Source organism: Crinia signifera, chromosome 5, assembly GCF_055691185.1.
Source record: "Crinia signifera chromosome 5, ASM5569118v1, whole genome shotgun sequence".
Classification (NCBI taxonomy): Eukaryota; Metazoa; Chordata; class Amphibia; order Anura; family Myobatrachidae; genus Crinia; species Crinia signifera.
Genome location: NC_139221.1, coordinates 281,017,953 through 281,033,094, shown reverse-complemented (window position 1 = coordinate 281,033,094; position 15,142 = coordinate 281,017,953). Strand labels below are relative to the sequence as shown.

Here is a 15,142-nt window from a genome sequence, read left to right as displayed (position 1 = left end):
TTGGTTCGGACTTCGATCCAGATGTGTGTGATCAATCAAGAGGGGGGTCCCCAATAGCTCTAAGGGAGCTCTAAGGGAGCTCTTGGGGACCCCCCTCTTGATTGATCACACACATCTGGATCGAAGTCCGAACCAACCCCTGGAGTTACAAACCTGCCCTTTCCATCAAGGACATTACTTGTACCTGGTAAATATCATACATCACTACATTCGTCTAGGGGTAACATAGGAACGGACTCTCCAGTAACTTTTCCACCCCATCGGGGGAACCCCCACATTGTTTTATATGCCAATCATTCATGCTAAATTCATTTTTAGCCCCAAATGTTTTTAATTCTTATGTATGTACATTGATCTTATATGTAGACTTCTCATTGTTTAATGAATTTTTATTTCATCGATTCTTATCACATGTGCGCTGTTCACATTTGCGGTTTCTTTTGTCCTTCCATACGGGACTAACTACCCCGTTTACTGAACAGCTGCTGGTTAAGCCACTCTTGACAAGCGCCCCCAAGTTCCGACCCTTAGGGGACGGTCCTATTACCATTTATCCAATGTGTATAAGGGGCTCTACTGTGGTATAATATGTAAAAGGGGCTCTATTGTGGTTTAATGTGTAGACTGGTCTCTACTGTGGGGTATAATGTGTATCATGGGTACTACGGTGTGGTGTATAGTGGATAAGCGAGGCATTACTATATCTTATCCAATTGTATTTCGAATACCCATAATAAGACAACAAGGGACCAGGACACTGCATATTCTATATTTTTTAAAACTTATATTTTACACAGCAGAAGGAAAGAGGGTGGGGTCTGCATCTTCTATCTTCTTTTTGGCAGCCCCATGTGGTTGTAGGCCGCCTCTTGCTTCTGGCAGCCCCCTGTGGTGAAGGGCCGCCTCTTACTTCTGGTGGCCCCCTGTGGTTGGGGGGCCCACATCTTACTTCTGGTGGCCCTCTGTGATTGGGGGCCGCCTCCTGCTCCTGGTGACCCCCTGTGTTTGGGGGCCGCATCTCGCTTCTGGTTCCCCCCCTGTGATTGGGGGCCACCTACCAGTTTCTGGTGGCCCCCTGTGTCTGGCAGCATCCTTTTGTTTTGGGTCAGGTGCCTGAATGTGTCCCATGTGTATTAATCTGGCCCTGTGTACTTTGCCACACGATCTTACTGTACTGTCTGTGCCTATACACCATCTCTCAACCCCTTTATGCACAGATGCAAGCGTGATATGCAGCTCAGGTCATATGGCTAATATCTAGTCTTCTCTTTGAGGATCAAGGCACTTCCCATGTCAAGCCTCAGTGATGTCATTAGTTTCAAATTAATGGTTAAAATCCATATTATTTATCCCTTAAAATGATTGCAGCCACTTATATAGTGCGGGCACATTACTATAGTGACTAGTGCTTTTTCTTCCCAGTGGAATCATACTTTAGGTGGTGTGTGGATGATGACCTTCTCAAGAAGCATAAACTCATCTGTCCTACAGATTACATCACGGATGTGTATCCCATTACAAGAGCTCCTAAAGGTATGTGTCCTATAGTCTGTAAATTGTAGGAGATGCCTATGCCAAGCACCTATGCCAAGCCGTGCTTACTGTTCAACACAGACAGTTTGTTGGATGATTGGTATAAACATGTTCACTGATTACTCTCATTTCTTCATCTAAAAGGAAGAATGTTTTGAAGATTTTAAAAACCAGAAATTCTTCTAATAGGGAATATCTGTATTCACTGTGTAATGCCACGCTTGTGCAAGGCCTTGCCATACACAGCTAAGCCAGTAAAGTGAAGGGTATATCTTTATTTTAGAATTTAGATTGATAGAATAAATAAATAAAAAATATATATATATATATATATATATATATATATATATATATATATATATATTCAGACATGTATAATCTCATCAGCTACTGCCTGATACAAGAACAAAAAAAAAACGAGCAAAAATATATTACTAAAAAATAGTCAGTTAATTAGGAAAACAGATTGGTTCAATATAGACATAAATATTTCTGACATATATGCATAAAAATTCACGGTGTGGCTGCTTTTATCTGGACTTTACTCCGCTGCTAATAGGGCTCCTCAGCTTCAGTAACAATTGACGACACATGTAAGGATGTTCCATTGGTCTCCAGGCAAGCAATAAGCAAACTGCTTCTATTGCCTCTCCATGGCAATGCTCCCGGGATATCCGAGCAGGGGATGATCAGTCCTATGGGATTATTCTTATTCACTCTCTAATGGACAAAACCATATGCACTGCAGGTGGGGCAGATGTAACATGTACAGAGAGAGTTAGATTTGGGTGGGGTTTGTACTTCAAACTGATATCTATATTTCAGTGTAAAAATAAAGCAGACAGTATTTACCCTGCACAGATACAATAAAACACCCAAATCTAACTCTCTCTGCACATGTTACATCAGCCCCACCTGCAGTGCATATGGTTTTGTCCATTAGAGAGTGATTGTGCCTTTACGAGTGAATTAGAATAACCTCCTAATGTAGAAGTCCTCCAATGCAGTACAGCACTGTGACTTGCTCAGCATATACCATACCCTCCAACATTTCAATGGCAGAAATCGGTACAAATCCTGAAAGGGGAGTGGCCACAGGTAAATGGGGGCGCAGAATTTGTGCGCGGGCAGTAGCGCATGAAGGGGGGTTTCTGAGTACCCAGAAACCTCCCCAGGATTCTAAGGGCCCTAGTCTGAAAGCTGAGGGTCCCCTCTTTCCATAGGTACAAGAATTTAAAAAATCGGCCCCTGGGAACTGGAGATATCTGACCTCAAAGCAGTGGTCCCCATCCAAGCCTGTTAATTGCTCTTCCCAGTCAGATATTTCAGGTTCAATCTGACTTATAGTTTTTATGAGGGTATATTCCACAAGCTGGGACTCTCCTTCTTTGATGGACACTAGTAGCTTGTCTCTACTTTTTTGTTATTGTTATTTTTATTATTATTATTATTATTTATATTTATATACATTCGGTCTATCTATAATACTTTAACTGACCCGGGATATACTGGGCCACATAAGTGTCCATCTCCGTGCTTTGCTCCGCCCGTCTGGAAACCCCCTTCTGAAAATCCTGCATTTGCCCCTGGCGGGGGGGTCATTTATGGGGGGATGGAGGTGGCGTGACTGATGGGCATATGAGTAAAAGCCTGAGAATCACCCTGTCCCCCCACTGAGCATGCACAAGACAATCTCCGCCAGTCCCTGTACCTGACAGCTGCTGCTTGCCTCCTCCTCGCGAACACCTGCTCCTGGTCTGTGAGGCGGGGAAGGATGCATCATCACCCTGTAATTGATAATTGCTGGGCACAGTCCCGCACAGGAGATCCGACGAATAAATTGTACTGCCTGCCGATAATTAGTATGCCCTGCGCTGCAGCAGCCACAGCGCTTCCAGTCTACTCAGTTCAAGCAGCCCGCCCTGCGACTACTGTAGACAGCCAATAGCCGCATAGTGCGGCCAGACGTTACAAAGGCTATGGTGGCTGGCAGGGACAAAAAAAGATCAAAAGGAAAAGCTCCTTCAGCGGATAAACTGTGAAGCCTGAAAATCGGTACAATCAGTACATTGGATTTTAGTCGGCACAGACCGTTAAAAACCGGTACTGTACTGGCTAAATCGGTACAGTTGGAGGGTATGATATACATCCTGTTAACAGTGAATGGTTAAGTGAAATAGGTGTACCATAGAGTATATATGTTAAACATGAACATGAAACAATAAAATAAATCAGGATCCCCAATAATGTATGTGTAAGAGCAGAACTTAAAGCATTTGATCAAATCAATGTTTTCTGTTGATGTACAGTTGTGTGGGGGTGGGTTGCGTGTGGGTCTGCAACTTGGGGGGGTGGTGGTTTGCAGACCTGTAGTAGTCTTACTTAGTGTTTGGTAACACCTATAAGGGGTCCCCAATGGATGGGAAATTTTCACTCAAGTGTCACTGGCGGGAGATTCCCACTGGGCTTCAGGCGGTCTTTTAAGGGCCTCTTTACAATCCAGTAGAACCCTTCTCCTGGGGCCTAGCATCTCAGCATATTCATTCAACATACACAGGCAGCGCTTATGCCCATCAACAGAAAACATTGCTTATGAACAAAAGGGTCTGGGACAAACTAAGGCATAGCAGCGCCTGGAATCAAACTGACTAACAATTTGAGCACCGTGTACCCACTTCTTTAGTTCAGCATTTTATCAAATGACTGGTGATTTCTTCAGAGTTTTCTTTGTTCTAAGACTACCTGTGATCTACATAACTCTTCTATTTCCTGTTAAGGATTCCTCCCAAACCTGGCTCTTAAGTTGTGGTCACATGGCCAACTATTCGAAGTGTTTAATTTACTTGCATTGATGAATAGATTTTACTCAGATGAAATGACCAATATTGCTATATGTATTATTTTGTATATTTTAGGTCAATCTGACCCTCCTTTTTACAAAGAGACTTTCAGTTTCCATCAGCACATTTCCAGAAGCCCTGTAGATGATGGCTACAGTGACCCCTTGCCACCGGACAGATCTATAAAGCGTATGGAAGCCTCTTCCCCCAGCATGACTTCATTATCCACAGCTGAAGCAGAATGTCAAAGTCCAAGAAAGTCAAGTAAGGTAAATGTTCCACCAATGTCATGGCTGGGTAAGCAATGCGAGCATGGAACAGTTACTGTAGCTGCTAACAAGAACATAACTATATATATATAGGTAGATATAGAAGACTTGCCAATGCAGGTTATGCTCCTTTAAGAAGAAGATGATGATGATGATGCTGAAGAAGAAGAATCTGTTGGGCTTACCTGATCCACCCGCTGCATTGCTGCCTCACAGTTCTGGGCTTATGGGTTCAGTTTGGGCCCAGACACTTTCTGCAAGGGCCGATCCAGAATAAAAGTGACATGTACCCCTATTCTGATGCTTGTGGCGTGGACTGAGCACTATCTGTGTACCCCTATACTGCTGCTTGTGGCGTGGACTGAGCACTGTCTGTGTACCCCTATTCTGATGCTTGTGGCATGGACTGAGCACTATCTGTGTACCCCTATTCTGATGCTTGTGGCATGGACTGAGCACTGTCTGTGTACCCCTATTCTGATGCTTGTGGCATGGACTGAGCACTGTCTGTGTACCCCTATTCTGATGCTTGTGGCATGGACTGAGCACTATCTGTGTACCCCTATACTGATGCTTGTGGCGTGGACTGAGCAATGTCTGTGTACCCCTATTCTGATGCTTGTGGCATGGACTGAGCACTATCTGTGTACCCCTATACTGATGCTTGTGGCGTGGACTGAGCACTGTCTGTGTACCCCTATTCTGATGCTTGTGGCATGGACTGAGCACTGTCTGTGTACCCCTATTCTGATGCTTGTGGCGTGGACTGAGCACTATCTGTGTACCCCTATTCTGATGCTTGTGGCGTGGACTGAGCACTATCTGTGTACCCCTATTCTGATGCTTTTGGCATGGACTGAGCACTATCTGTGTACCCCTATTCTGATGCTTGTGGCGTGGACTGAGCACTGTCTGTGTACCCCTATTCTGATGTTTGTGGCGTGGACTGAGCACTATCTGTGCACCCCTATTCTGATGCTTGTGGCATGGACTGAGCACTGTCTGTGTACCCCTATTCTGATGCTTGTGGTGTGGACTGAGCACTATCTGTGTACTCCTATTCTGATGCTTGTGGCATGGACTGAGCACTATCTGTGTACTCCTACTCTGATGCTTGTGGCGTGGACTGAGCACTGTCTGTGTACCCCTATTCTGATGCTTGTGGCCTGGACTGAGCAATGTCTGTGTACCCCTATTCTGATGCTTGTGGCATGGACTGAGCACTGTCTGTGTACCCCTATTCTGATGCTTGTGGCATGGACTGAGCACTGTCTGTGTAACCCTATTCCGATGCTTGTGGCGTGGACTGAGCACTGTCTGTGTAACCCTATTCTGATGCTTGTGGCGTGGACTGAGCACTCTATGTGTACCCCTATTCTGATGCTTGTGGCATGGACTGAGCACTATCTGTGTACTCCTACTCTGATGCTTGTGGCGTGGACTGAGCACTGTCTGTGTACCCCTATTCTGATGCTTGTGGCCTGGACTGAGCAATGTCTGTGTACCCCTATTCTGATGCTTGTGGCGTGGACTGAGCACTATCTGTGTACCCCTATTCTGATGCTTGTGGCGTGGACTGAGCACTCTCTGTGTACCCCTATTCTGATGCTTGTGGCATGGACTGAGCACTATCTGTGTACTCCTACTCTGATGCTTGTGGCGTGGACTGAGCACTGTCTGTGTACCCCTATTCTGATGCTTGTGGCATGGACTGAGCAATGTCTGTGTAACCCTATTCTGATGCTTGTGGCATGGACTGAGCACTGTCTGTGTAACCCTATTCCGATGCTTGTGGCGTGGACTGAGCACTATCTGTGCACCCCTATTCTGATGCTTGTGGCATGGACTGAGCACTGTCTGTGTACCCCTATTCTGATGCTTGTGGTGTGGACTGAGCACTATCTGTGTACTCCTATTCTGATGCTTGTGGCATGGACTGAGCACTATCTGTGTACTCCTACTCTGATGCTTGTGGCGTGGACTGAGCACTGTCTGTGTACCCCTATTCTGATGCTTGTGGCCTGGACTGAGCAATGTCTGTGTACCCCTATTCTGATGCTTGTGGCATGGACTGAGCACTGTCTGTGTACCCCTATTCTGATGCTTGTGGCATGGACTGAGCACTGTCTGTGTAACCCTATTCTGATGCTTGTGGCATGGACTGAGCACTGTCTGTGTAACCCTATTCTGATGCTTGTGGCGTGGACTGAGCACTCTCTGTGTACCCCTATTCTGATGCTTGTGGCGTGGACATATCCCTGTCTTTGTACCCCTATATTGATGCTTGTGGCATGGACTGAGCACTGTCTGTGTACCCTTACTCTGATGCACTTGGCATGGACTGAGCACTGTTGGTGTACCCGGACCCTGCTGCTTATGGTATGGACTGAGCACTGTCTATATACCCCTATTCTGATGTTTGTATTATGGACGGGGCACTGTCTGTGTACCCTTACTCTGATGCTTGTGGCATGGAGTGAGCACTGTTGGTGTACCCTGACTCTGATGCATGTGGCATGGACTTAGCACTGTTGGTGCACCCGGACCCTGCTTATGGTATGGACTGAGAACTGTCGGTGTACCCTTACTCTGATGCTTGTGGCATGGACTGAGCACTGTTGGTGTACCATGACTCTCCTGCTTATGATATGGACTGAGAACTGTCGGTGTACCCTTACTCTGATGCTTGTGGCATGGACTGAGAACTGTTGGTGTACCCGGACCCTGCTGCTTATGGTATGGACTGAGCACTGTCTGTATACCGCTATTCTGATGTTTGTATCATGGACTGAGCACTGTCTATGTACTCTTACTCTGATGCTTGTGGCATGGACTGAGCACTGTTGGTGTACCCGGACCCTGCTGCTTATGGTATGGACTGAGAACTGTCTGTATACCCCTATTCTGATGTTTGTATCATGGACTGAGCACTGTCTGTGTAGCGTTACTCTGATGCATGTGGCATGGACTGAGCACTGTTGGTGTAGCCTGACTCTCCTGCTTATGGTATGGACTGAGAACTGTCGGTGTACCCTTACTCTGATGCTTGTGGCATGGAATGAGCACTGTTGGTGTACCCTGACTCTGCTTGTTGCATTGACTGAACAGTGTCTGTGTACCCCTATTCTGATGGTATGGACTGTGCACTATCTGTTTGTTTGTTTGTTTGTTTGTTTGTTTGTGGCAAAGACTGCCTGCCGTTTGTCTACCCTGACTTTGCTATTGAATGCTGCCTGGACCTACAACTGCCTAAACCCTCTGACTGGCTTTGGTGTTAAATCCAGGGATGGATTTAGGGGTGCCTCTAGAGACAACAGATCTCGAATTTGGAGTACAATTCTGGGCACCTCACTACAAAAAGGACATTAAGAACTGGAAAAACTCCAGAGAAGGGCAACCAAGCTAATAAAAGGGTTAGAGTCATTAAACTATGATGACAGATTAGATAATATAACAATAAAAAGCCATGAACAATGACATTTTAGTTTTAAATATATATGCCTGTTTACTAAGTAGGATACCTTACAAGAGTAGTCCTGTCCATTTACAGCTCCATTCAAGATGGCCTAGCAGCAGATAATCCATGCCCAGCAAAGGGCTATTGAAACTTGTTGTAATAGGTATGTGATATGTTGCAGCAACTTCAGCTGTTGCTGTATCCCCTAGGTTAGATTATCCCAGCTACAGTGTACCTGGCACGGCCTGGCATAGTTCTCATCTTATGTTCATGTCTTTCAGAAATCCACAACATTGAAGAAGTGGTCTCGGAAGCAGGAGATGAATTCAGAAGAAAGAGAAGCAGAGCGTGCCCGACTGGCCCAATTAGAGAATAGACACAATTTCCTTAAAAATCCACGGTTTTTACCTCCAAACAGTCTGCATGGGGGGCGCTCTCTCATTGTCCCCACAAAGAGAAAAGAGTCATTCATTCCTGGGAAAAACAGAGTCACTGAAGAACAGTAAGATGTTATTTCTAAAGCACTTAAAAATGAATTGAAAATGGCATAATTCCATAACAAAATCATGTTAGCTCAGAAAAACTGGATGAGAACCTATACGTTTAAGGGGGAAGGGTTAGGACAATACATCCTAGGTAGCAGCTCTGGTGGACGACTTGGGCAACCCATTGGGTCATGCAGCTGGCTGATGGAAAAGATCTGATTCTGTATCCTTGGATGCAGATCAGATCAATAATGCATGCTGGAGATGTGACGCCTCCTATGGCATTATCATATTAGTGTGATCACTGCTGCTTACGTAGAAGACAACTCCATCTACATCTGTGAGTAGACCTAGAGAACATGCTCAGCATTACCAGCACTGATAGAACAAACAGAACAACCTGCAAATAACATGGTGTATCACTGAGGTTCTTAGCGTACATATGGCAACCAATCAGCTGCATAATATCATTTTATATTATGCAAATTATAGATGTTACTTCAGTGCTGATTGGTTACCATGGGCCACTTCTCCTCTGGCTCACTTCTCATCCATTATCACTGTTTCATACATCTACACCACAGACACTTGTCTGTGAGGTATCGGTTCCTACTGAATTGATGAACTGCATTATTGCTGATATTCATCCAGGCCAAAGAATTGTCCACGTAGATTGCAGGTGATGCTTAATTATTGTAACTGGCTTATCCTCAAAGCAGAGGAATTCCTGTTCTTTTATTAATACTTGCAGATCTGGAGGAATATGTTATTGTTTACTTGGATCATTTATTTAAAAATTATTTTTATTCACAATTTCAATATGAATATAAAATCACTGTTGTCTGTATTCAATAAACACCATTCCATACATATTATTTTATTCTAGTGATGAAAATGAGCTTATACCGGTGTTTCTTGCTAATCCACCATTTGTCATCTTCGACGAGTATGATGTTGGGCAGATATATGAGGTGAGTCTTCACTGTGCAGGGAACTGGCATCAGTTATATAAGAAATGGTCATTGCTGTTACTACCTCCATGTACACGGTGTAGCTATAGAAACGTACTTGCCTGGTGTAGAGCAGTGGTTCTCAAACTCAGTCTTTGAGACACTAAACAGTGCAGGTTTTCCATCTCTACTAATAGGAGAACAGGTGTATTCATTACTCCCTGACACATGGGGCTGATTCTGGATAATATGGCGATTTACACTGTCGCCAGTCCGTTTGCATGGGGGAGGGAGGGACGGGGACAGACGGGGGTGGCGGCAGCGGCGCTGGGACATGGGAATGCCCAGGGTTTCATGGGTGTCCCCATTAAATTGCTGGGCGTTCCCATGAGTATGTGGGCAGACCGATGACCATGAATGATTTGTCCTGCTGTGGGCACATGCGAGAGAATGTGTCGTCATAACACATCAGCTCGCATAGTTGCAAGGGGATATGGTAGCGGGGGGGGGGGGGGGGGGGGTATTTGCTGGGCGCCGGGCCACGTCACAGGGACTGCAGGCTTCGCAGCTTTCTGAGTCAATTAGAATGACCCCATGATCCACAAGTGGAGCTAATTATTTCAGTTGTGAGTCTGTGGGCCTGATTCAGACCTGATCGCATGGGTGCAAATTTGCACATCGGCTGATTATCGATGAACTGCGCATGTGTATGGGCCGCAGTGCGCGACGCCCAGCTGCAGTGAAATTGTGCTAATTTTTCTGTCTGTTGACCGTTCTCACGGTGATTGACAGAGAGTGGCCCTGTGGGGGTGGTAACTGACCTGTTTTTTGGGAATGCCAAGACAAATGCTGGGAGTATCAGAGAAAATGCTGGGAGTGTCAGAGAAAATGCGGACGTGCCAAGGCCTGTTGTGAGGGGGGGACGTCACTAGCAGTTCGGATATACCAGTTTCCATTGCAGCCGCCGAGTAAGTCCTTGGCAATGTGATAGATGAGAGGGCTGCGATGACTGGTGCCCAGTCTAAAAATCATTCGATAATGATGGCGTACACATCTATTTGCACAGCGTGCACATTCATTTGCAAGGCGGGATTACACTCGAGCTGGGCAGAGGCTAAACCAATCGCTGGCTATATGAATTTGCATCTATGCGATCAGCTCTGAATCAGGCCCTATGAGTAAACCTAGAAACATGCTCAGTTTGCTGAGTTAGAGAAACCTATGCTATAGTTTAGACCAGGGCTGGGCAACACCGGCCCTCCAGATGTTAATGAACTACACATCCCAGGATGCTTTGCATTAGTTTTGCTATGTGGCCATGCTGAAACTGACGCAATGCATGCCGGGATGTGTAGTTCGTAAACATCTGGAGGGCCGGTGTTGCCCAGCCCTGGTTTAGACTGTTCTACAGGTCTGATTCTGATTTGCAAGCAGTGATGGGCTGGGCTTATAGACAGACAGTACAATGAGTGCACATGCCAGATATAGTCACGTTATACGGTGACTTGTCACGAGCCAGAGGCCAGACCTCTGTGCAGAGCTGCCTCGCTTTTTGGCTGACCCATTATTTGCCAGAAGTGCCTGAAGGCCAGTCCATCACTGTTTGCAAGCAAAGCAAAAAAGCATTAACCTGGACAAAACCATGTTGCACTAGAGGTGGGGCAGATTTACATGTACAGAGATTTAGATTTGGGCGGGGTGTTTTCAGTTACACATGTACTGAGCGGGGACTAACCGATATCGTTAAAGGTCAGTGTGTATGCACCACCAATATAGTAGTTAACTAGATCGGCAGTGCCAGTAATTGCCTAATGAGTACATGGCTTAAATTGCAGTGTAAAAATAAAGCTGTCTAACATTTGAGGGCTACATGCAAAAGCAGCCAGTATTCATGCTGCACAGAAATAAAATCTATTGGTAATTTATATTATTGAATGAAGGGAAGAAGGAAATAAGACTTTAAACCCAAGTCTGATTCTTAGTGTATTATATCCTGCAAGTGAATCTGCAGTTTCCTACAGTCTAGGGGGCTGGGTATGCCAAAGAAAATGGGAGCATATGGTTTGATTACATTGTTTTCAGTGACAGTAGGAGGTAAAATCTAAAATACAGAAATAAGGAGACAAGGGGCCAAAATGTATCAAGCTTCAAAGAGTGGAGAGTGATAAACAACCAGCCAATCATCTCCTACCTGTAATGTTACAGGCTGGGTTTGAAAAATGACAGGTATGAGCTAATTGGCTGGCTGTTTATCACTCTCTATTTTATCACATCTTGAAGCTTGATACATCTGGCTCAAAGGGCCATGTAGATCAGCATTGAAGGGAATTATCTGCATTACAGATACCCTGATGTCCCATGCACAGATGTGTAGATTCAGGAGAATACTTCCTATATAACTGATATAGTTTCCTTTTCATGCACCAAGGTAACTGTGGAGTTGAGAAATATGACAGCAGCAAGCCGCCATGTGAGAGTCATCCCTCCATCCACCCCATACTTCTCTGTGGGCCTTGGTAAGTGAGCAATATGGGGCACTGAACTATTAAAGGCTATTAATGGTCAAACATCTGGATAATGAGGGTCGGATTCAGATATAGACACAGATTGCTCAGCAGCTGTGTCTTTGGACTGTGAATGGGCCATGAGGACTGGGTTTAGGAAATGCCTAGTATACAAGGTTTGGGTTGGTCATTCGCACAGGGCAAAGATTAATAATCGTGGTTATTGAAAAAAGAGAGAGGCCCCCCGTTAGGTATAATTGTTGTATCTTGTGTGAATTCCCAGGGGGTGTGCTACCACTGGACAATTTTATAAGTAGAATATAGAAAGAGAGCAGATTTGTCTCGATAGTGGTGCACCACGGATTAATTATACGCTTTAAAACTTAATAACTTTTATTAAATATGCTGAATAAAAAAGGCTGCAAAAATATGACAATACTACATATTGTCATATATGCGGCCGCTCACTTAGCTCTCCCTACCCCTGTCTGACTGCATTTCTAGTCCTTTTCAGGACTCTAATGTCTAGCTTAAAACTGTTATTTGCAATGTGATTATTCAGTCCGTATTGCTATACCTACCTTGTTCCCAGGTGACGCCGCCATCTCACTGGCCAATCCAAGCTGGTGGAGCGGGTTATACACAGCCCGGCTCACCCGCCTGGATGCACGTACACCACCCTATTAATACCTATTTAACCAATCTACGAGCATATATGAGGTCTTTACCCGATGCCATACACCGTGGTATATTGGTATTTACGAAAGGGAATGTTGAAGTGCTATATTAGCCCATAATATTTGCGGACAAAGAGTACACACCAGGCGATATCTGCCCGCAATTTGTATAGACTCTTTATGACTGTGGTGGTCCGCTACACAGTAACAAAGAGTATAGTATCCAGTGTGTGCACCCTATAGCTGCGGCATTTGGGTGATTTATTTCCTCTTACTGAACAAGGTAGTGTTAATCAAAACCGAGTGACTCAATATCACTACAGCTGAGAACCTCAGAAAAGACATTGTGCACAGACAGGGAGATATTGGTCTAATTTACTGTGAACAGACTTGTCCCCTGGGCGTGGTCCAGGCAACATAGCCGACACACAGGGAAAGACGACATCTAACAAACAGAAACATTAATAAAATGTAACTAAAGGGAACAGAGTGCTAAGGGACGCCGCATGAGCCCTAGTATTTAAACTGCACATTTCTTACTTGTCCTTGTTCTGTGTTATATGTAGTATTGTCATATTTTCTCAGCCTTTTTTATTCAGCATATTTAATAAAAGTTATTAAGTTTTAAAGCGTATAATTAATCCGTGGTGCACCACTATCGAGACAAATCTGCTCTCTTTCATAGTTACATAGTAGGTAAGGCTGAAAAAAGACTTGCGTCCATCTAGTTCAACCTGGTATAGATATCCTTTGCTGATTTGGTAGGTTCTGGTATTTTACAGACAAATTATATTTCTTATTTGTACCCATGGATGTTTTTCTCCAGTAAATGTTTGTCCAACTTTGCCTTGAACGCATTTAATGAGCCAGCCGTTACCACCTCTCTGGGAAGAGAGTTCCAGAGTTTGACTGTTCTGACCGTAAAGAAATTCTTTCTACTAGCTGAATGAAATCTTTTTTTCTTCTAATCTATACTCATGCTCTCGTGTCCTAGATTCCTTTCTAGTAGAAAAGAGGGTGTGTGACAGTTCCTTATATTGGCCCTTGATATACTTGTACATGTTGAGCATGTCCCCCCTTAAACGTCTCTTTTCTAATGTAAATAGTCCCAAATTGCTTAATCTCTCCTCGTAGCTTAAATTCTCCATTCCCCTAATAAGCTTTGTTGCTCGCCTTTGGAGGTCTCACCAATGCTTTATATAGTGACATAATTACCCTTGAGTCCCTAGTTTCCATTCCCCTCTTAATACATGCCAGAATTTTGTTGGCCTTTTTTGTAGCTACATTACAATGGGCACTACATCCTAGTTTGCTGTCTATTTGGACTCCTAGATCCTTTTCAAGTATAGAATTACCCAGTTCCTCTCCGCTAAGGTTGTAACTTGCACACTGGTTGTGTCTCCCAAGGTGCATAACCTTACATTTATCTACATTGAACCTCATCTTCCATTTTTTTGCCCACTCATCTAGAATTGCAAGATCATTTTGAAGCATGGTGACATCTTCTGATGATTTGATGACTTTGCTAAGTTTTGTATCGTCCGCAAAGATGGATACATTGCTGAGTAACCCTATCCCAATATCGTTAATAAAAATGTTAAACAAAATGGGCCCCAAAACCGAACCCTGGGGCACTCCACTTAGTACCGGTATCATATCTGATACGGCACCATTCACAACCACTCTTTGTTCTCTATTACATAGCCAATTCCCTACCCATCTGCAGATATTTTCACCCAATCCTAGGTTCTCCATTTTATTAATCAATCTCTTGTGTGGGACAGTATCAAATGCTTTAGCGAAATCTAGGAAAATCACATCTACAGCATTTCCATTATCGAGGTTTTTGCTAACCTCTTCATAGAACCCTAGTAGATTAGTTTGGCATGAACGATTTTTCACGAACCCATGTTGGTTAGTACTGAGTAGACGGTGATAATCTAAATATTCCTGGATACCATCCCATAAAAATCCTTCAAATAGTTTACCCACAATTGATGTTAAACTAACGGGTCTGTAATTAGCGGGATCTTCCTTTTTTCTTTTTTTGAATATTGGCACTACCTCTGCTATTCTCCAATCTTTTGGTACTATACCTGCCGATAGTGACTTGCTAAAGATATAATGTAGGGGGGTAGCTAGTTCATCCCTTAATTCCATTAATACCCTCGGATGAATCCCATCTGGCCCTGGTGATTTATTTGTTTTGAGTTTGCTTAGCCTCAGTATTATTTCCTTCGGCGTGAAATCCACAATGAGATCTGGCTTATTTGTCCCGTTTGTGGTAAATGTTCGTTCCACAGTCTGCTCTCCCTTAGTAAATACTGATGAGAAGAACTCATTTAACAGTTTTGCTTTTCCCTTGTCCTCAGTAACACTTTTTCCACTAGTATCAGTTAGTGGGCCTATGTTTTCCTTAATTAAACG

General features: G+C 44.2%; 1 protein-coding gene across 3 annotated transcripts in view; it reads left to right on the top strand.

Annotated features, from left to right (window-relative positions):
• DLEC1 (DLEC1 cilia and flagella associated protein) overlaps positions 1–15,142 on the top strand; it is a 122,612-nt gene that overhangs the window by 16,083 nt on the left and 91,387 nt on the right. For all 3 annotated transcript variants that reach the window (XM_083189100.1, XM_083189102.1, XM_083189101.1), the window contains exons 5-9: positions 1,423–1,533; positions 4,449–4,642; positions 8,381–8,601; positions 9,471–9,555; positions 11,963–12,050. In XM_083189100.1, coding sequence (XP_083045226.1) covers positions 1,423–1,533; positions 4,449–4,642; positions 8,381–8,601; positions 9,471–9,555; positions 11,963–12,050 — 699 coding nt within the window. The remainder of the gene's footprint in view (positions 1–1,422; positions 1,534–4,448; positions 4,643–8,380; positions 8,602–9,470; positions 9,556–11,962; positions 12,051–15,142) is intronic.